Here is a 22,481-nt window from a genome sequence, read left to right on the forward strand (position 1 = left end):
CTTTGACAACGTGACCCCTAATTTAAATATTGCATGGCACCCCCATGAGAGGTGCCTGGGGGTGGGTTAGGAAAGTGGTGCCTGCTTTTTTTTTGTTTTGCATCGGCCCCATTGTTTGACAGCATTCATCTGCCCCCACCAAGGAAGTCCCAGTCATTCCGTCAAGAGTGACACTGGCTGGATCAACCTTGTGCTGAGCTCTGGAATGTAGTTCTCAGCATGAGGATGGTCATTATTAAAGAAGATGGAATAGAAATGGGCAAAAACGCACTGGGTAGCCTTGAACGAAGGCTTATAGCCCCATCTGTGGCAGATTCAGCTTGTGCTGGAAGCCCAAAGGAAGAGGACCAGGCTAAAAAAAACAAAAACTGACCGACAGTCTGAACACTGAAAGTGGCAAATTCAAAGTCCACATTTCCTTTGAGAGACAAATATATTTGATGCTATTTACAGGCTACGTAACATTTCTCTCATTCATTAAGGATATTCACATGAACTCAAGACTTTGTGCACTCATTTGAAATTCTGTTAAGCCACTGGTTCAGCAGCACATTTATAATCCATTTCAGTGCCTTTCTTATAAGACAGATCTGCCACCTACAAGAATAGATTTCAGAGGGCACCGAGTGTTAAGAGGAGTATCAGAAGCTGATGCAAACTGAGATACAAATATCTTGGCTCATGCTAGAATTGGCCATGGGTAGAGAAATTATAGAAAAAGCAGATCAAATACAAACCGAATTGTGCTGGGATATCATGTTCTGAGGTAGGTTTGCTTGAGATCTCTCCATTTTACCCTCCATTGCCTCAGGTACAAACAGACTGTGAGCCCTCTGGGGACAGAGAAACAACTACAGTACCTGAATGTAATCCGCTTTGAGGTTCCTAAAAGCGGAATAAACACAAATAATTGAAATATTCATGCCAGAAGTTCTATGAACTTGGCAGTAAAGCGGATTTTCATGAGAATAATAAGGAAGAGAAAACAAATACAATACTGGGAATCCATAACAGGGAGAAAAAATCAATGAGACCTCCCTGTCTTTTTTCCTCCAAGTTGTAATTGGGGGAGAACCAGGGCCGGTGCTTCCTTTAGGAAAACTAGGTGGTCACCTAGAGTGCCAACATTTTGGGAGGTGGCAAAATCTCACCAGCATGAGGTCCAAAGGGGCGCTGGAAGGGTCGTGCTGGAGATACATCGAGGGTAGTGGTGATGGTGGGAGAGGCGCATGAGCAAAGGTTCGCCTAGGACACCAAATACAGCTTTGGGGAGAAGGGCTGTACACTGGTGGGCCTAGATAATTACTTGAGCAAGATGTGGCTTCCCTTAGAGAGTGAGGCACAGAATTAAAAGCTATCTGAACCTCTCTCATTGCTAGAGGTACAAAAAGCTGTCTGTGGTCTCCCTTATGGCAAGCGCCCCGGCCTGGACGGGTTTCATCTACATTTTTACAAACACTTTCTCCCAGAACTACAGTCCATGCTAGATGGGGCTCTGGAATATCTCCAGGCACATCTGGATCATTCATACAGCCTGACTGATGCTATCATAGTGTTAATCAATAAAGAGCACAGGGCTGGCTTGGATCCCAGATTTTATAAGCCCTTTTCACTCTTGAATGCTGATATCAAAATTTTGGCTAAGTTCCTGCACTCAGGCTCAAAGGACCAGTGACAGACTTAGTCCATGCTGACCAAATGGGATTCATTAAGAGTTAGGCTTTCCACTAACACACGAAGAGTGTTCAACATTTTATATCTGCTAGGAAATATAAGATATCAGGAATAATAATTGTATTAGATGCAGAGAAGGCCTTTGATAGGCTACAGTGGACTTTTTTAAATTTGCTATCCTGAACAAGTCTGGATTTAATAAATGTATTGTTTGGATTAAGGCCCTCCATGCACACCCTAGGGACACAATGCTGACAAATAACCTTCTGCCCCTTTTCCTATCTTCAGGGGCACCAGACAAGGCTGTCCTCTGTGCTGTTCGATCTCACTATTGAGGTGCTCGCTCAGGTGATTTGACAGGATCCTCTGATTTCTAGATTTAAAACAGCTGATAGGACTCACAAAATGTCACAGATATATCTTTTTATAGGAAAGATGGCACCTTGCCTTTTTGAGGTGCTCTCAGAACATAGAGGAGAATTTCATGCTACAATGTTAATGATCAGAAATCTGAAATTTCCACATGGGGAGTGTGTGCCAGGATTCAGGGTGGCTAGCTTGGAATTCAAGTACCTGGGTACATATGCTCCAAACCTAATTATGCAGGTATGGTTACAAAACTATAAAAAGACTTGAGGGAATGGAAGAGTTTGACATCATGGGCTGGGAGAATCAGAGGTTTAAACATGAATGCTCTACCTAGATTACTTTATCGGTTTTCAGCACGTGCCCTGAACATTACCCATAATTTTTTTTGCCAGTCTTAATGGAGATATTTCCAGATTTATTTGGAAGGGAAAAAGACACAGGGTGAAAATGGGAACCCTCTGGACATTCGAGGCAGAAGGGGGATATGGCAGTGCCAGATTTGCTGGGCTATTACTGGACATCCAGATTAGCAAGTGTCAGGTCATGGCTAAATGGTGATCTCTGGAGGCTGGGCAGGCTGAGAGGGTGCAGCTGCCAAGATGTCAGGTTCAGAGACTACTCGGGTCGAGTCCAGTGATAGCTCATACCGTAAAACTCTGGCACTCAGTGTCTGGCAAGAGAGCAATACCGTGCAGTAGTCCCACTCAATCTCGTCACTCGGGAACAATCCCACTATTTCACTACACACCTTTAATAAAGAAACGGAGGATTGGGGGAGACAGGACTTGAGGTTTGTGGGATAAGCTTTGGATTAGAGGAAACTGAATACCGAGTGAGACCCTATAAAGAGACTTTAGGTTGGGAGAAAGACTTCCCTTGGTTTATACGGAAGAGATCAGTCAGGTTATAAGGACGCCCTCTGGTTTAGAGAGTGGTAAAACTGTCTGCTTTCTATATAAAGAGTAACCCTGTACCTTTCCTCATCTCCTCTTGGAATGCAGACTTTGACATGGAATTAGATTCGGAGGACTGGAAGGATATTTGTAGAGCTGCTCATAAAATCTCTACATGCAGTAGAAGAGTCAAATGAATGTATAAATTAGTACACAGGCCTTACAGATTTGCCCTGTCTTTCTCCAGGTCCTGCTGAAGGGGGCATATCTCCATGCTGGCTGGATGTGGGTGAGGGTCAGGGAATTTTGATGCAAGGTACAGGGAGGATAATAGGGACAGGGGTGAGTCTAACGCCAGCAATATGTTTGCTGGGACTTCTGAGACATCCAAACCTGAGTCTGTACCAACACAACTTTTGTATTTGAGCTATTCATGAAGCAAGGTTCACTACTGCAAGTCTCTGGCAGTCTGCATCACTGCTTGCACACTGGCAGAAACAACTATTTGAGATTGCCTCTGTTGAGAAGTTAACATTTGTTAAGAAACAATATGACACTTCACAATAATAATACTGTGGAATAGAAGACAAGATCCTGATTATGGTATCTAGGTAATGTACTTTCTTATGACCTCATTTGATATCTATTTATATAACCACTGATAAACATTCTGTACAGTCTTGTTTTGTTAAAAAAAAAAAAAAAAAAAAGTATGAAAATGCATCATCCTAGGCATTCCTAGTGGCAAGGGACCAATGAGAGCAGGCAAGAGGAAACAGAGAGACAAAGCAAAACAGGAACGATCCAATAAGGAGATGAGAATCATTCAAAAGATAACCAATCAAAAGGGAGAGCTCTATAACATGTACAAAACCCGCTACGCGCGTATCTTATAAAATCCGGGGTCAGCGCGTGCAAGGGGGTGCACATTTGTGCAACCTGCGTGCGCCAAGCCCAGCGCGGCCTGCCTGTTCCCTCCGAGGCCGCTCCGAAATCGGCGCGGCCTCGGAGGGAACTTTCCTTCCGCCTCCCCTCACCTTCCCTTCCCCTAGCTAACCCACCCCTCCAGCCCTATCTAAACCCCCCCCCCTACCTTTGTTGGCAGATTTACACCTGCGGAAAGCAGGCGTAAATCTGCGCATGCCAGCGGGCTGCTGGCGCACCATCACCCGACCCGGGGGCTGGTCTGGAGGCCTTGACCACACCCCCGGGCTGGTGCCACGCCCCCGGGCCTGCCCCCAAAACGCTGTGACACTCACAGCACGCCCCCGACACGCCCCTCCATGCAAGCCCCGGGACTTACGCGTGTCCCGGGGCTTGTGCGCGCTGCCGAGCCTATGCAAAATAGGCTCAGCAGCGCGCAGGGGGGGGGTTGGGGTAGGTTTTCGGGAGGGGTACACGCGTACCCCTTAATGTATTTTAATATATGTATATATATTTTTCCTTTTTATGTGCCATCTCATTGATGTTGCACAGTTTGGGTTTTGTACATGTTATAGAGCTCTCCCTTTTGATTGATTATCTTTTGAATGATTCTCACCTCCTTATTGGATCTTTCCTGTTTTGCTTTGTCTCTCTGTTTCCTCTTGCCTGCTCTCATTGGTCCCTTGCCACTAGGAATGCCTAGGATAGTTTGCTCCCTGTAAACTTCCTTCAGTTGAAACTGGATTCTCTGCAGGCTAGTAGCTCCTCCTAAATCTGCCTCAAACCCTGCAGCAGCATTGCTTTTCACCATTCACACTCCACAGCTTCCATCTCAGCTCCACTTGCCTCCTGCGGACTACTGAACTTGCAAACAGAACTTATCAGCTGTGGCAGTGTCTCTTTTCTGTGTGGCTACTCTTGATGCCTTTCTCATTCCGTGAATGCTGAACTGTTCATCATTCAAATAAATGTTGTTTAGTATTCAAAGACTTGAGTTTTCTCTGGTATTTGAAGCTGGGAATAAGGTTTAACTGCGTAGGCACTCAAGGTAAGAAACGAGAGAGAGAGAGCTGAGGACAGTAAAGTAACAACAAAACACAGGCGAGACAGGCTCTTCAAATGTAAGATTGATTACACAGTGTTTTTATTAACATAAAGTTTCGGTGGAAAGCTCTGATGGGGTTAATACAGCAGGCACACTGGCTTCAATGTTTGGCATTGGACAGTTGAAAGAATTACACTTAACCACTACAGCTCTGTCACAACACTGTGAGTGTTCAGGGCACGGCTCATGATCAGTCTTTCTGGCAGGATTGTTTATTATTAATTTCAGCTCATTTTGGTTTACCTGCTTGGCACTCATGGCAGAGTCAGTCTGCAGTATACCTTGGCCCACCTTGTTTTCATTTTTGCTCCTGTGTGTCAGCATGGACGTGCCCTTTCTTTCACTCCCATTAACTCCCATATTGCCTCTCTCTCTCTTTATACAAAGCCCTCTTTGGTTTGGCAGCTGCACACTATTTTCAGAACCAATTACAATCGAGCAAGGTTTTATTAAACAACCAGCACTTCTGCAGATAAAAGGCGAGGCATTGGTTGCCTTTGCGAAAGTTCTCGAGTTCTCTTCTGTGCTGTGAGGCCTATGGGCATCTGTTGTGCTCATTCTTTCATGAGTCTGCATCTGATGCACTGCGTGGAGAAAAAAGTTTCTTGGTAGAGAATTCTGCATGATTGGCCTTTTTATTCTTCCTGGTGGACAGTTACAGTGCTGGATGTGTTGGGCGGGATGCACAATGCTTTCAGTAGTTTGTTGCAAAGCATTTATGGGAGCTACTGAGTTTTGCATCGGTACGATGTTTCCAGATGAAGGGGTGCACTGGTAGCACAGAGCTTCGCCTAACTGCTGACAGGAGTGAGGGCTCCATGTTAAGCCTCCTTGTTTGTATGCATCCGGACAATTGCAATGTTTTTTTGGTGACAACAGCTGGCACATGTTATGCTGATCAATAGATGTTTGTAAAACTGTTGAACTCATGTTCTTGAGGCTTGGATTGAGTTCTATCTTGTTGTACTGTGATGGTAGGGATATGCATGCATTCTGGGCTGCACCATTCAAAAACTCTGAACAGATTTGTGTTTCCTCATAACCTATATTTTCTGACGTATTACAATTATGTGACGCAAGAGGCTCTAATTCATAATACTCATGCTCTAGTTCTGATTTTTGTCCCCGGGGCTCCAACTGATATTTATTGGTAGAGTGCATTTTGTTCTGGCTTCTGTCTCCATTGCTTGCAGATAAAGCCTGGGAGAAGGCTTTAAATTGCAATTTCTTTGGCAGAGGTATCTGGCCACAGGTGCCTTGCGGTCCAAGGCAACGACACATGCACTGAAAAAAGAAGGTTGCAAAAGCCCAGCTGACGCACATAATAAGCATCATGAACGTACCAAGCTGAGTGTATGCTAAAACAGTTGAAGGCATCATCATTGCTCCAGCAACAAATGTAGTCAGTGCAGCCATTGCAATTGCCGAACCCATGCGACTTAGAGAAAATACTACTTTACCTTCTCTGTCAGGATCAGGAGCTAAGCGATAAGCAACTCCATAATGGACAGCAAAATCCACAGATAAGCCAACAGCTACAGAAATAGTGACAGATTCCAAAACATTCAGTTCCCACCCAAGAAGAACCAGAGAGCCCACAGTAACAAATATAGTCCCAGCTATTGAGACTATTGCATACAGACTTATAATAATGTTCCAGGTTGTAAGCAACATTACACTAAATGCAACAGCCACTGATAGTCCCATAGCAATTAGAGTACCATCTGATAAGCTATCCTGCAGGTCATAGAATTCCAAGTTGCTCACAAACCAGCCATTGCTGAGACCCCCGGGGGCGGATGCAAGCTCTTCAGAAATCCACGAGTCAACTGCTTTGTAGAAGTGATGCATTTTTTCGTAAGCCAGTGTGAAGAGGTGGGTGCTTTGAAACTCCAGTACCACAGCTCTGATAGTGTCATTTATATCAAACCTTGGCCCTGGAGTTTTGCTGTCCAAATGGTACCCAGTGCTTCTTTCCAGTTCCATGATAGCCCGTTTAATGCACAACTCAAAAACCTCCTGTTTATACGGAAAACTTGACTGGCTACAACAAGGGGAAAGAGCTGGCTCATCACAATCCCGATTTTCCATCCACTGTTTGAATGTTTCAATAAAGCAGCTGGTGAAGTCTTGCTCATCAGTTTGGTAATAAAACGTTTGGTTTTTTAATTTTTGGCAGAAATGCAAAATCCAACTCTGTGAAGCTGGGCTAGCAATATTAAAACTGTTATCCAATTTTAGCTTTCCTTTACTTTTGGGGTTTAGTGGATCCCCATTGTCTTCTGGGAAGACACCCCAGATTACTGTGATGGGCATGTGGAGCTCTTCTCCATGGTGGACTCTTTCAAACATGAAAAGCTTTTTGTATTCTGCATCATAGCGTTCAAAAGGATGAGAAGACCTAAATACTTGAAACTCAGAAAGCTCTAGTGAAGGTAGTTTCATCTTTGGATTAAAGCACACAACGTATGCCCCACCAATGGTCAAGGCAAGAAACCAGAATAACCAAATGTATCGAAACTTGATAACAATACAAGGCAACACCTTCTCAAAAAATATCCGAGATGCTTCGGAAATTGTAAATAGGAGCTTATGAAGTTTTTGCCACAAAAGTGCCCAAAAGTTTTTGTTACTGTATACTCGCTGTGGTTTCTTGAAGCAACTGAATATGTTGAGAAGATATCGTTCATGTAACACGACCACAGCAGGTAACCAAGTTACCATGAGAACATAATTCACTAATATGGCGGTGCCGGCATAAACACCAAAACATCTGATGGCAGTGATATTGCTGACATAGTTGGCATAAAAGGCAGCTGCGGTGGTAAAGCTGGTGACAAACATGGAAAGAGCAGCATGTTGCAAGGTGATGCTTATGGTTTCTGACGTTTCAGCATGAGGTTTGTCAAACTTTGTGTAGTTCCAAACATCACACAGGACAAAAGCATCATCTGCTCCGATTCCAACGAGGATAATTAATGCAGTAAGGTTCATAAAAGGGAAAAACTCAAAATTAAACACTACCCGATAGAGAAAGTAGGAGACAATCAGAGAACTAATTATTGCAAACATAGTCATTAGCGTGATAAAGATAGACCTAGTGTACACGCACATGACCAGCAGAACAATGACGATGGCTATAGCAGGATACACGGTATCCATTAATAGGTAATCTTGGAACAAACTGTGTTTGATTCCAAACTCAATTCCAGTAATGGTAGTTATTCCATCGGAACAGTTCCACTTCTCAAAATTGTCTAGGTAAATATTCATCATGGTCTCCCCCTTCTCAGTCGGAGAAAAAAGCATGCTGTACTTTAAAGCAGGTATTACATAGTCAACTGTCTTTGAACTTAAAAAGTCTTTATCCACCAAGTAGTGAAGGATCTGGTAAACAGCATTGTACTTTGTACATTTACGAGGCACATTCGTACACTTCAGCTGGTCCTTTCTCCTGGCTGCCATGTCCCAGCAGTCTGGTCCCAAGGTTCCATTGTAGTAGTATTTGGCACATGTGCGAAGCAGCTTCAGGGTATGAGAAACATCTCTTTCTACTATTTTTTGACACGATGATCGGTTATTGAGAATGGCAATGTAGTTGCCCAGTGTCCAGCTTGGACAGCAGGAATCAGCAGTAGTCCGCTGGCAAAGATCACCAAATTGTGGATGAGATCTTATCTGTAGAGACAAAGGGACAAAAAAAAAATATATTACATAATATATTACTACTGTGAGGAAGATTTTATTGTTAAAATACTGCATGTGAAAATAAAAAGGAAAACATTGTTCCATTCATTAAAAGGCTTCAGCGCAGTTACAAATCCCTTTTTTTTTTTTTTAAATGGAAACTTTGGGTCCCAAAGGAAGGAACTCCTCCCTGCCACCCCCTCGAATGTATGTGGGATTCTGCTCTGGAATTAAATGGCATAATGGGAATGAATCATCTCGGTTCAGTTTGTAAGTGATGTGCAGCTAGTGAAAGTATATTTTCATACTGCGATCCAAGTCATATCGGACAAGCTTTATTTCTCAATCATTTTCTGCACTGGCAGAGGCTGCATTTGCAGGGTGCAAACTGCTTAAGAAGTCCAAACTGTACTTTTCCCATTCACAATGTCAAATAATTAGCAAGGAATGTCTTACAATGTCATAAGAGCAGGAGAAATACTTTGAAAGTCAGAAGTTACTTTTACTGTGCCTCAACAGAGCGTGAGTAATGTCTGATTGCTGGAACTAAGCAAATAAGCCTTGGAATCTCTATGGGAAAAGATGCACACAAAGCCCAGAGGTTTAGCTTTCACAAAGTGGCTTTGTGCTGTGCAAAGATACTTTAATACACCATCCCTAAGTGTCCATCTATAAATAAAACTGAAAGCGTAGAGGTTTGCTGATGCACTCCCAAGCCTGTACCTAGAAAGGAGTTTGGGTTGCCTCTGATCTGAGCCTCTATGTAGGGAAGTGCTGCAACAAATAGATAAAATTACTGAATTCAATATTCAGCACTTCCAGCAAAACACCAGAAATGCATAAAACGATTGGGCCTAGTTTGGGGAAATTATTTTAGCAGTTATTTAGTTTATGCAAAGAACTTTGTACATGACAGAAAGTAGTGGAGCAGAGAATCACTAATATTACTAGTGTAATTATTTGATATAAGGCCTATAAGTTCTGAAAATAAATATGCCATTTTTCTTAGCTTGCCTTGTAACAAGAAAAGTCATGAAATCAGATATATTAAGAAGCAGTTACTTATAAGGCTAACTTTGCAGATATCAGGGAAAACAGGACAGTAGCCACTTGGCCACACCTAAGTGTTTGCTGATGTGATAAGGACAGACAGTTGGTGCCTCAAAAATACATGGTAGTAACCCAGAGAAAGACAAACTAGGACAAAGATCAGTAGAATCAACATAAAAAGACCAATTTCAAGCTAACTGAAATCAGAGAAAGATTAGAGGAAAAGCTTTTGAACATTACAGTGGTTAATGAAGTGCCTGATGAACTGTTTCTGTCTTTCCAAATATATATAAGACTCACATTGGAAACTGTGAGGGGAAATATCTTTGCATATATTCTTTAATGTAATCTCTAATCTTGTATGCTTTTATTGCTTATTCTCAGATTTATAAGTAAAACTTCTATACTTATAAGTGTGTTGTATATTCTATGACAAAATAATCACCAATTTTCTACCCACTACACTATTTAAAAAACTCATTAAGTGTATTTATTTTGTGCCACAAAACAAACTGAATTTTGTAGTTGTTGTTCACATATGGTAAAAAGAGGCTTTTCTGTAGTATGAACTGTTGTCACCGATTCTTGTGGGGTGGAGGGAGGATAATTATATCCACAAGCACATATGACACTTAACTACAAACTACACACATTATACAGGGTGGCCCATGGAAAAGGAGCCCGCCTCCAATACCAGTGCACTGGAGTATAATGAGTCATTCCTGCTCAGAATATTGTGCTGAGGCGGCACTGAAAGAAAGAGAAATACAAATGCATCCTGACAGATCCAACACCTTAGATTGGGAAAAGACAGAGGAACACAAGAAAACAACTGAAGGCAAGGGTTTACATAGAAGAGTCACAGAATGGGAAAAGCAAGTCCACAGAGCCCTGGTATAGCAAGTGCTAGAACTTGAAGGAGAATGTCCAGAAGAGACATGTAGAGGTCCATATTTGTCTGCTGTGCAGCTCAGAACATTGGGTGGATAAACTTATCTGGCTAATTTAGACAGGATATTTAGCAGTGTGACTTTGCCACTGAATATATCCGGCTATCCTAAAGTTAGCCGGATAAATTTATCCGGCTAACTTTAGGATAGATCTATAGGGCGATCAGAGTTACCTGGATAAATTTATCCAGCTAACTTTAGGATAGATCTATAGGGTGATCAGAGTTACCCGGATACATTTATCCAGCTAACTTTAGGATAGATCTATATTGCGATCAGAGTTAGCTGGATAAGTTTACCTGGCTAACTCTGAATATCAACTCTTCCCCATTATGTTCATTTCCCTCCCATCAATTAGTCGATAAGTATTTATCTGGTTATGTGGCCACCACTGATTGTGGATGAATATTTAAAATGTGCCACTTAGCCGGATAAGTTGGAACTTATCCAGCTAAATGATGCTGAATATTGGCCTCCAAATGTTGAAAGTAGGAATACAGAGGAGATGCAGAGGGGTTTGTGAGCATAAAGCAAATACAAAAAGTGGATAAGAGACACATGCAAGGGGGAGACAGAGAATGGTACCTCCGGAGCCCAGGGAAGAGAAAGATCAGGACACAAGGAGCACAGCAGTAGTAACAGTAGTTTGGTGGTTTATTGACTTTTACGCAATTGTGCTGTCACAGGTCTTACTTGTTGATCTGTGGTATTCTCCCTTCTAAGATCCATTTGTGTCTAACCCATGCATACTTGAATTTTACCACAGTTCCAACTACTATAACTTCTGAAAGTCTGTCCACCACCATATTCTTGTAGTCTTTTTGAAATGTTTCCTTCTGGTACTTTATAGAAGCCAGCTAAATATCTGAATTCTTGTATTATAAACTCCCCTTTTTCTTCTTACTTCTATAGCATATGTCTTTAGCTCCTTCAGTCACTCTGTATGGCTTACAATGCATCATTTTGGTGGCCCTCCTTTTATCTGCCTTTGCCTTGTCAAAATCCTTTTGCAGAATTGGTTTCCAGGTGACTTGTAGAAAGGTAATATTTCCCTCTTTCTACCAGTGATACCTCTCTGCATGCATCCAAGTATGCTATTAGCTTTCCCAGCTGCTTTGTGACATTGACTGGAATCCTTGAGTTCATAAGAGATGAATCCTCATCATCAACTCCAGGACTGGCTAAGCTGGCTCAACAGTCTTCCATGCGAAGCAGTATCAGAAGCTTTACTGAAATCTAGATGGGCTATCTGTACTGCACTCCTCTCAATTACTGTTCTGGTCATGTCAGCATGGAAGTCAATCAAGTGTATTTGGCAAAATGTTCCCCTCTGATCTTGTAGCCCACTGGCTTCAGTTGTACTGCACTATTCTGTCCCTCCCTAGAGCTTCCATTATCTTGCCTATCACTGATGTTAAGCTAACATCCATGTCCTCCTTGTTTCCACCCTTGTGGAGCACTACTACCTCTGCTCTTCTCCAGGCTATGGGAATATCTCTTGATTCAAGCGATGAATGGAGTTGTGAGGGGTACCTATCTCCTTGAATGTTCTGGATGTGCCCCATCAGAATCTAGGCTTATTTCAGTATTTTTAGTTTGTCACACGTTCATCCTTGGTTTATGGAACTAGATGTTAATGTTTGTGTTTCGCGAATGTTACTGTACATTCATAAGGTCCATTTTATGTATCATCACTCTGGTGAAAACAATGATCTTCTGACCTACATCTCCCATAATGCACCCCCCATTTGTTGAAAAATGTTGTAAATGAGATCAGTGACTAAAGAAAAATAAATGTGAAAATGTGAACTACACTGCTTAAATATCTACATTTATAATTTAAGCACTCTATTACTTATAAAGTAAAATATGAATATGTCTATGGATTTTAAAATACACCACTAATAATACTTTAAAATCGTCGGCTCAGTGTGCTGCAGCAGTCAAAAAAGCAAATAGAAAGTTAGGAATTATTAGGAAGGGAATGGTTAATAAAACGGAAAATGTCATAATGCCTCTATATCGCTCCATGGTGAGACCACACCTTGAATTCTGTGTACAATTCTGGTCGCCGCAACTCAAAAAAGCTATAGTTGCGATGGAGAAGGTACAGAGAAGGGCAACCAAAATGATAAAGGGGATGGAACAGCTCCCCTGTGAGGAAAGGCTGAAGAGGTTAGGGCTGTTCAGCTTGGAGAAGAGACGGCTGAGGGGGGATATGATAGAGGTCTTTAAGATCATGAGAGGTCTTGAATGAGTAGATGTGACTCTGTTATTTACACTTTCGAATAATAGAAGGACTAGGGGGCATTCCATGAAGTCAGCAAGTAGCACATTTAAGACTAATTGGAGAAAATTCTTTTTCACTCAATGCACAATAAGCTCTGGAATTTGTTGCCAGAGGATGTGGTTAGTGCAGTTAGTGTAGCTGGGTTCAAAAAAGGTTTAGATAAGTTCTTGGAGGAGAAGTCCATTACCTGCTATTAATCAAGTTTACTTAGGGAATAGCCACTGCTATTAATTGCATCAGTAGCATGGGATCTTCTTAGTGTTTGGATAATTGCCAGGTTTCTTGTGGTTTGGTTTGGCCTCTGTTGGAAACAGGATGCTGGGCTTGATGGACCCTTTGTCTGACCCAGCATGGAATTTCTTATGTTCTTAGATTAAACAATACAAGGCTTAAATCAGGCACTGACCATGATTTAGCTTAGTCACATGCTTTAACAAGAGGGGCTCATTCTTTGTCCAGGCAGTTTCTACCTGTTTCTTTGGAGCTTCCAGCTTAACTGTAAATTGCTCCATCCGGAACTATGGTACCATGAGCCTTTTTTCGTACCTAGCTAAGGATTTTTTCCCCTCTATTTGCAATGTCTTCCCTTTCCAAAGGCATAAACTGTGGCTAGCACTTGGAACTGCCAGTAGGTGTCACTGTTGCACAGTGGCTGGGGGCTCCCTCCCACTCAGGAGCTGTGAACGATGCCTCCACAATATCCTCAGCGCCGGCTCTCTTCTGCTTTCTTTTGACAGAACTGGAAAAGAAAACCTCTGTCTTGCAAGGTATATTCCACCAGAGCTGACACCACCAAAACATTAGCCCTGGGTTTTTATTTTCTGCTTATACTACAACAATGCTTACAAAAGCAATAACAATCTTGTAAAATGTGTTTCAAGCCTTGGTAAAGTTATTGTTCAATAAGTACTTAGCATTCCATGAAAGCAGGGTAATTCACATTTGATTGTTTCCAGAGAAAAACACTCACAGATGCAAACTCAGGAAGAACTGAGCCGCTTAATAAACGAGAGGGAGCCTTGGATGAGAGGATCTGTATTTTTCATGGCAGATCTCCAGATCTGTCAGATGAGAATTTACGAGGCTCTGGCCCAATGGCTCGGTGGCAGTGCCGTGTGGGAGATCAGGGTTTGACTTTCTACTCCTTGGGCAGGCTGGGGGGATACTATGGAGGTTGCGTTCACAGGTGGGGGTGGGGAATCCTGTTCGTCGCTTAACAGCAGCAATGCACCTTTGCTACATTTAGAGTGTGCATGCACTGGGAGCCCAGAGGGCACCACGAGGTGTGGCACCTGGATGAATACTGCAGCTGCAAGTAACAGGGCTAGATGGGAAGGGAGTTAAATAAAAGGAGACAAAAAAACCAAAATCTGGTAGTGGATAATGAGAGCTCATGGTGCCAAAGCCCCTTACAGATGTTGACGCTGTTTGAGCTGGAAGCCCGATAGAGCAAGGCTGAAAGAAAAGAAGAGAATCTAAGAGAGAAGCCCTGGGGTGATCAGGGTCACCTGGAAGGTGAGCCTTGCGCCTTCAGCTCAGGGGTTCAGAGGTTATTTACACAATCAGTATGATCTTGTCAGTCATGAAGCAACACTGCCAAGCCTGTCTCTGTGCAAATCAGCACTCTCTACTAGATGAAAGCAGGAGGAATGCTGGCAGGAATCTCAGGGGGAAACTTCCAGGAACCATTTAAATATATGACAAAATTCCAAAGCTCTGACAAGGGATATTTGACGCAGATGAAAGGGAGATATCACAATCTTCCACTAAAATGCACAGATGTAAAGAAACTGGAGGGATAGCAAAAGGCTGTCTTTGCAGCAAGACAGACTCTTTCCTTTTAAGTAGGGTGAGTGTTTAAGAGTTCCCTTGTTCCTAAAAGGATATGGGACCCCACAAATATTGCAAGCTGCAACTAACACAGCGCAACATGAGTATATCTGCCTGTCAAGTAAGCATTAGAACAGCCTCATTTGTCAAGAAGAGTATTGGACCTGCCACTGTAGACCACTTAGGTATGTGGAGATAAGAGGCTGATACCTTTTACTGAAGCAACTTGATAGATTTGTGATTAGCTTTCAAGAACTATGCTGCCTTCATCAGGCTACAAGGAAACTAGCCAAAGATGGTGTTGTCCCAATACACAATATATGTCAACAAGAGTTGGAAAGTGAGTGGTGCAGATGGAAGGCAATGCACGTATCCTAACAGCACTATCAGAAGAGATGACCAGCAACTCGTCACCTTTTGAGAATGTGGATTTGCAAAACCGAATTTTACCTCCTCCACTTGGATCCTCCTCCACTATTTGTCAGGGTCTAAGTTCAGCAGACAGAAGTTCTGGTTCTAGGTACCGGCATATACCATCGACACCGTGGGCTTTAGCTGCCAACCACTGATTTTCAATTGCCACTAACACCACAGTAACGTAGTAAATGTCAGCAGAAAAAGACCCAAATGGTCCATCCAATCTGCTCAGCAAATTATTTAAGTGTAGTAACTGCTGCTCCGTGCAGGCTACCCCATACCTTCTTCTATTACAGGTAGTATTGCTGCTCCATAAAAGTTACCCTCCATGTCTTCGGTTAAGAGTAGTAACTGCTGCTTTGTGTAGGTTACCCCATACCTTCTTCTATTACAGGTAGTAAGAACTGCTCCGTAAAGGTTACCCCATACCACCTTCTATTACAGGTAGTAAGTGCTGCTTCATAAAGGTTACCCCATACCACCTTCTATTACAGGTAGTAAGTGCTGCTCCGTAAAGGTTACCCCATACCTTCTTCTATTACAGGTAGTAAGTGCTGCTCCGTAAAGCTTACCCCATACCTTCTTCTATTACAGGTAGTAAGAGCTGCTCCGTAAAGCTTACCCCATACCTTCTTCTATTACAGGTAGTAAGTGCTGCTCCGTAAAGCTTACCCCATACCTTCTTCTATTACAGGTAGTAAGAGCTGCTCCGTAAAGCTTACCCCATACCTTCTTCTATTACAGGTAGTAAGAACTGCTCCGTAAAGCTTACCCCATACCTTCTTCTATTACAGGTAGTAAGAACTGCTCCGTAAAGCTTACCCCATACCTTCTTCTATTACAGGTAGTAAGAACTGCTCCGTAAAGCTTACCCCATACCTTCTTCTATTACAGGTAGTAAGTGCTGCTCCGTAAAGGTTACCCCATACCACCTTCTATTACAGGTAGTAAGTGCTGCTCCTTAAAGCTTACCCCATACCTTCTTCTATTACAGGGAGTAAGTGCTGCTCCGTAAAGCTTACCCCATACCTTCTTCTATTACAGGTAGTAAATGCTGCTCTCTGAGTAACCTGATGAAGGGAGCATAGTTCTCGAAAGCTAGTCAGAAAGGTATCAAGTGAGATCAATAAAAACTCATTAAGAAGGGCAATCTTCAAGACAACCTGCACAAACGCCGTATGTACTTTGCACCCTCGGACCGTACAAAAGGGAGAATCCGCGCGTACCTCTGCTTTCAGAATATCTGTGGGCACAGAGTACTTGCAGACATCTGCACCTGCTCCCTCTGCCGAGGAAAGTAGCACAGGTAGGTTTGAAAATGCAATCTAGATACGTTGTTTTCCTCCCCCACCTAAGCCTCCTCCTTACATGGCTATAAGGATGCGCATTGGGGAAGCCCGCACGTATTATTTACTGGAGTTCAAGGGGAGAAATTTTCAGGCACAGATAAATTGCTTTTGGAAATGTGCCTAATTTTCCTTCCACTCATTTTGGACGCTACTTTGTGTCTGATGTACCACAAGCTCCAGAAAAACACCTTTCTGCCCGTAAGCGTTCCTTGCACAAATGGAAAGATATTTTTAGCTTGGCTGGGGTTGAGAGAGACGGATGTGTGTTATTAATCAACAACGTTAAGGATGGAATTTGGTCTATTGCAACTTGCCTCCAGGCAGCAGGGCCTTGTACTACTTCTGCCCTCATCTCATTTGATTTTGTGAAAATCATAATGAAAAAAAAAAAAAGAATTAGACAAAGGACACCAAAAGGAGTTTGCCCGGCAGCACAATGCTTTGGTGCTAGAGAATCAAGTTTAGTGTCCCTGACAAGGTCTAGGAGCAGCACAAAGGTGACCCTGGGGAGGAAGGGACGGCAGCTGCTACTGCTATGGCAAACCCTGCTGGCCAACGAGGACTTGAAAGAGACGTCCCTTTAGCCTTCCTGGTTAGTGATGGCACTGAAGTCACCTGAGCATGCTGTTTGAGGTGGTGGAAAGGGGCGATGATGTAAGAGAGACGACACTGGAAATAATTGCTAAAGACAGCATGGACGGGGAATACTCCGTGCAAGTTTACTGCACATGGCTTTGGTTTACCTCAGTAAGGAAGAGCGATTGATCAAGAAAACAAACTAAACCAAGTTAACTGGAGTGTGTTGGTTACCTGAGAGCCTCTTGCTTCCTGTTCCAGATAGCAGACTGCAGGGAACAGGAAGGGGGGGGGGGGGGGGAATCTGGAGCAGATAGAGAACAGAGTAGAGCAGGGGAAAAAAAAAAAAAAAAAGCTACTCTGGTCCCTAATCCAACCCCTCCCCTCCCTTGAGGGAACAGGAGGGGAGGGAGTGAGGCTGAAGTGGACAGCTTGCAGAGCAGAGGCAGAAAAGCTACTGTGCTCCCTTATGCGGATTAGCATTTTGTTTAAACTTTCTTGGCAGCAGTGAAGAAAAATAAAAGCCCTGCTGCTACATATGGCAGTTAGTTGTGTGCTGGATAATGGGGCCTTTACTGCAAATAGAAACATAGGGTGAGATTTTCAGAAGCAATTTGGTTGCTTAGTCTGATGAATGGATGTACATGTATTGGAGCAGCAGTTCAAAGGATGATATTGCCGTATACCTAAAGCGATTCCTTTCGTTTAAATATGTCTTCTGTTTAGCTTTCAAACTATTTTTTTCTCTCAGCAGTCATCCTATTTTCAATTTCAATTATAAAAAGAGTCAAATGAGAGGTATTCAAGCATGCTATGACCCATAAAAATATTCCTTGATTGAATAGAGCTGAACCATTAAACGTTTGGAGTTAGCAGCACTGGGTCCGGTTGCTATAGGAGAAGGATTAATATTTCTATATTCAACCCATTACAAAAATAGCATACTGTTTTAATGATTAAGCAGCTCAATGCTCTCTGTTCCGCTGATATCTATATTGAGATGCATTCTTCACTACAAAACAACAGATAAACGATGCTGAATAATTTAATCACTGGTACCTTAGTTAAGATGCAAAGGATGCCAGAAAGTTAAAAATGATCAATATGCACTTGTTTTGCATGGGCTCTCTGAATACACTTTATAATACTAGCACTTCAGAGGCTGTCATGCAGTGTGCGAGGCCATGCATCACAGAGGTGTTTGCATATGTTCTTAAGCGGAGAGGAAAGAAAGAATAATATTATTCTTACTGCTCCATTACATCTGAATACACTGCAGCAAAGTCATTTATCCAAGCTTATGTAGGCAGGACGAGGAGCTGGAAGTCCCAGGAGTTCTCCTGACTCCAGCCCAGAGTTCTAACCACTAATCTACTCTCCATGCAGCCCAAGGGTATAGTATGGGCCATGTCAATTGCGCCTGATGGTGTTCATAGAATTAAAAATAAAAATGAGAGGACAATCTGCACGAACTGGGATACAGGACACTTCTGAGTTAATTCCCACAGCTCACCTGCAACTGCAGCCTCAATCAACAACCAGAAATAACTACATGAACGCGACTAATCTCTGACACGCAGAATTCCAACGACAGGCCCTGCTTTTGTTGCTGGTAGCTCATCTCCAGGTCATGATTTTGTCCAGACTTTTGATTCCAGCTCTGACTGACGACACAGTAAACTGCATTTAATGAGTGCCCTTGTTCTTACCGTAGGCTAATAAGGAAGTGGAAGAGAGATGGGATCACGATCAGGAACTCTGGCTGAAAGGTCAGCAGCCAAAGGAGGCTCGGGAGGGTGACCCTACAGACCCAGCTAATTTTCGCCCCATAGCTAACCTTCCATTTGTAGCCAAACTTATGGAGAGGATAGTCAACAAACAGTTATCTGAATACCTAGAAGAGCATAAAATACTCACAACAGCCCAATTCGGATTCCGCAAATCCCTTAGTACGGAATCTCTCCTAACCTCTCTAACTGACAGAGTCCTCGTAGGTCTGGAGAAAAAGACCCCATACCTCCTGATTCTCCTCGACCTATCAGCTGCGTTTGATACCGTAAAACACTCTATCCTGATCGACCGGCTCTCAGACATAGGCATCTCAGGATCAGCCCTGGAATGGTTCAGATCCTTCCTACACAATAGGACTTTCAAGGTCAGAATCAGCAACAAGGATTCCCTCCCGGTCAAATCCTCTTTCGGAGTTCCCCAAGGATCCTCTCTCTCCCCCACCCTCTTTAACATCTATCTTCTCCCCCTATGTCATCTACTCTCAAGTCTTAAGGTCACACACTTCATATACGCAGACGATGTTCAGATTCTGCTGCCAATCACTGACTCCATCTCCAGCACCATCAACTTCTGGAACAATTGTCTACAGTCCATAAACTCACTCCTATCTAGCCTTAACCTAGTACTTAATACGTCAAAAACAGAACTTTTGCTTATCACTCCAGATGAGAACCTTCAGCCTACCAACAACTTAACCTCACCACCAATGATCAATTCCACTCAAGTAAGAGACCTGGGGGTCACCTTAGACAAAAGGCTGAACCTCAAAGAATTTGTCAAGAACACAACGAAAGAATGCTATTATAAACTACATATTCTGAAAAAGCTGAAACCTCTCCTGCATTTTCAGGACTTCAGAACAGTCCTCCAAACAATACTATTTTCCAAGATCGATTACTGCAACTCTCTGCTTATAGACCTTCCAACCATAACCACAAAACCTCTACAAATGTTGCAGAACTCCGCCGCAAGGATTCTTACTAACACCAGCAGAAGTGAACACATAACACCCATACTAAAACACTTACACTGGCTCCCCATCAGATCCAGAATCATTTTCAAAGTGCTAACTATAACACACAAGAACATCCACTCACAAACGTCGCTAGATCTAAGCCTTCCACTTCGCCTACACGAGTCTTCAAGACCAATCAGAAACAGATACTTAGGCACCTTACACGTACCTTCAGCCAAGTCCTCACTCAAGAAACGTGCATTCTCGACTGCCAGCCCCCTTCATTGGAATGCCCTCCCCACGGACATTCGCCTCGAAACGTGTACTCGAACATTCAAAAAGAAACTCAAGACCTGGCTCTTTACAAAAGCCTACACTTAAAGGTCTAGCTCAGAACCACATCCCAGAACTTGAATCATTCTCGCTTTTATAATCATATCAAACAACTCCTAATTTTATCCTTGGTCTCACAATTCCAAATCATTAAATATTTGAGCATGCTACACCAATACCTCTTAATCCAGATGTAACCTCAGTTTTTGAAGTCGTCACTCCTATAGAAATAACCGCCAGTTCTTATTTACTTAACCCTATTCTGTAGACGTAAACTTTTCATGAAGACTGTAATCTGTAAACACCTGTATTTATTATAAGAATTTGTATTTACTATTTATATTTATTATTTAGCCATTAACATTGTTCTGTTACCACTTGGTACTATTTCTCTCCTTTACCTCAAACTCTAAGTTCCTACTAAGTTAGCCATGTTATTTATACCCAATTGTTGGATGTAATTGTATATTTGTTTAATTGTTCAATCTGTTTGATGTAATTTTCTGTTCCTTGTTCTGTGTAAACCGAAGTGGTATGCACAAGTGCATGAACTCCGGTATATAAAAGCCTTTAAATAAATAAATAAATAAACAGTAAAGCAGGGGCAGCAGTTTTCACCTGCAGGGAGGGGAGTCCCAGTGCTCGTCACTGCAGGGTTCCGGAAGGAGTTCCCGGGGCGCGTCTCCCAGCCCAGGACTGTCACTGTGATGACGGGGTTAGGCGAGCTGGGAAAGGAATATATAAAAATGTGTGGCGGCAGCTGCAAACGAAGGCTCCTGGAGCAGGTGGTTTAGTGTGGGGTGTACAGCTCCTGGAGCTGTACACCCCAAACTAAACCACCTGCATGGTGGTTTAGCGTGGGTGTACAGCTCCTGGAGCTGTACACCCACGCTAAACCACCTTTTAAATTGTCTTGGATCCTACACTTCTGAGGAAAATGAATCCAGATCTTTATTCCAAATTATTTTGAGCCCATTTAACAAGTGATTGCTTGGCTATTAGGGCCATCAAAAAGCCTTTTCTTGTTGCTGTGCAGTGCTCCATAAAAGTCAGGGATGAGCCTTCTGCTCGAGCTCAGACAGCAATTATATTCATCCTTCAGCACTTTCTTGGCTGCAGCTTGCTCCACACACACACACTGACCCCTTGTTCCGTTTTTAGGAAAAGGTTAACCAAACAGGGCTCTTTCCTCCCCTTATATATATATCCTCCTTCCCTGTCAGGAGGAATCAACAATATTAGCCAATGGCGCGCACACACAAGGGCCCATTTTTAACCCAAAGGATACAGGAGTGCGAGACTGCAGGATGAGGCGGAGGGAACAGAGGGGCAGGAAAAAGCTACCCAACCAGGAAAACCGTGAAAACGACATTTCATGATGATGTTTTTAGTCCGGTAGCAGGATATGTACACTGTGCATAAAATGCAACATTTCAGACAATGAGACACAGGCTGCATGAAAAAAAACCCAAAAACCTACAAACAAATTCCCTTTACTTCTTGGGAACATATCAGGCAACCTTAAAATACTTTATTCTGCTCATGGGAGATACAAGGGGCACAAATAAGTCTTTTTTTTTTTTTTAGATGTAGGATGCTCAGCAGTTAAGTATACAGTCACTATATATTATTCACTTCTATACGGCAAAAACTCCAAAATAATCAGAGGCGCGGCTCTTCACAGGCTGCATTTTGGGTGCCACAAACCATAGACGCAGTGATCTGTTGACCGTTAAACACACTTCTGTTTGGAGAAAGTCCCAAATCAATGCTATATAATACAGACAAGATACCAGTGGCGTGAATGCCCTTTGCTGGTATTTTTTTTATTTTTTTATGTTTTTTTTAAGATATTTGTCTCCTTTTACGGACAAATTCAAAGCTAGCGTTTTTCAGACATCTGGATTTCATCAAAGGGCAGTGCAGCATTTACCTTTACCATTGTGTAAAAGTAGCAACTGGGGTCCCGCGGGCGGCTTTGAAATTTGGCACTGCTGCCGCTGCCATTGTCACGGAGGGGGTTTTTCAGGAGATTAAGGCTGCGAGAGGAAATGTCTTCTTTCATCCCCTTGTGTTCCACGGGCCCCGATTCAGATCTCAGCCCAGTTCAGTCTGGATTGGATTACTCTTCCCCTCCATACGGATACTGTATTTATAGCCTTTGATGTGCGTGCTCTCAATCTTTCCTTTCTCCAGACTTTCTTTACAGGTCACTGGCCTCAATGACCCCGTTGACTGTAGGGGGGCATGGGTATACACTCGGAACAGAATTAAGATGCTGACATGCT

The 22,481-nt window shown here is 42.8% G+C and overlaps 1 protein-coding gene across 10 annotated transcripts in view; it reads right to left on the reverse strand.

Annotated features, from left to right (window-relative positions):
• Positions 1 to 4,975: 4,975 nt before the first annotated feature.
• The window catches only part of DISP1 (dispatched RND transporter family member 1), a 429,672-nt gene continuing 412,166 nt past the window's right edge, over positions 4,976 to 22,481 (reverse strand). For all 10 annotated transcript variants that reach the window (XM_029593118.1, XM_029593122.1, XM_029593125.1 and 7 more), the window contains one exon: positions 4,976 to 8,643. In XM_029593118.1, the coding sequence (XP_029448978.1) occupies positions 5,008 to 8,643 (3,636 nt within the window). In that variant the 3' untranslated portion in view covers positions 4,976 to 5,007. The remainder of the gene's footprint in view (positions 8,644 to 22,481) is intronic.

Source organism: Rhinatrema bivittatum, chromosome 3 (genome assembly GCF_901001135.1).
Source record: "Rhinatrema bivittatum chromosome 3, aRhiBiv1.1, whole genome shotgun sequence".
Classification (NCBI taxonomy): domain Eukaryota; kingdom Metazoa; phylum Chordata; class Amphibia; order Gymnophiona; family Rhinatrematidae; genus Rhinatrema; species Rhinatrema bivittatum.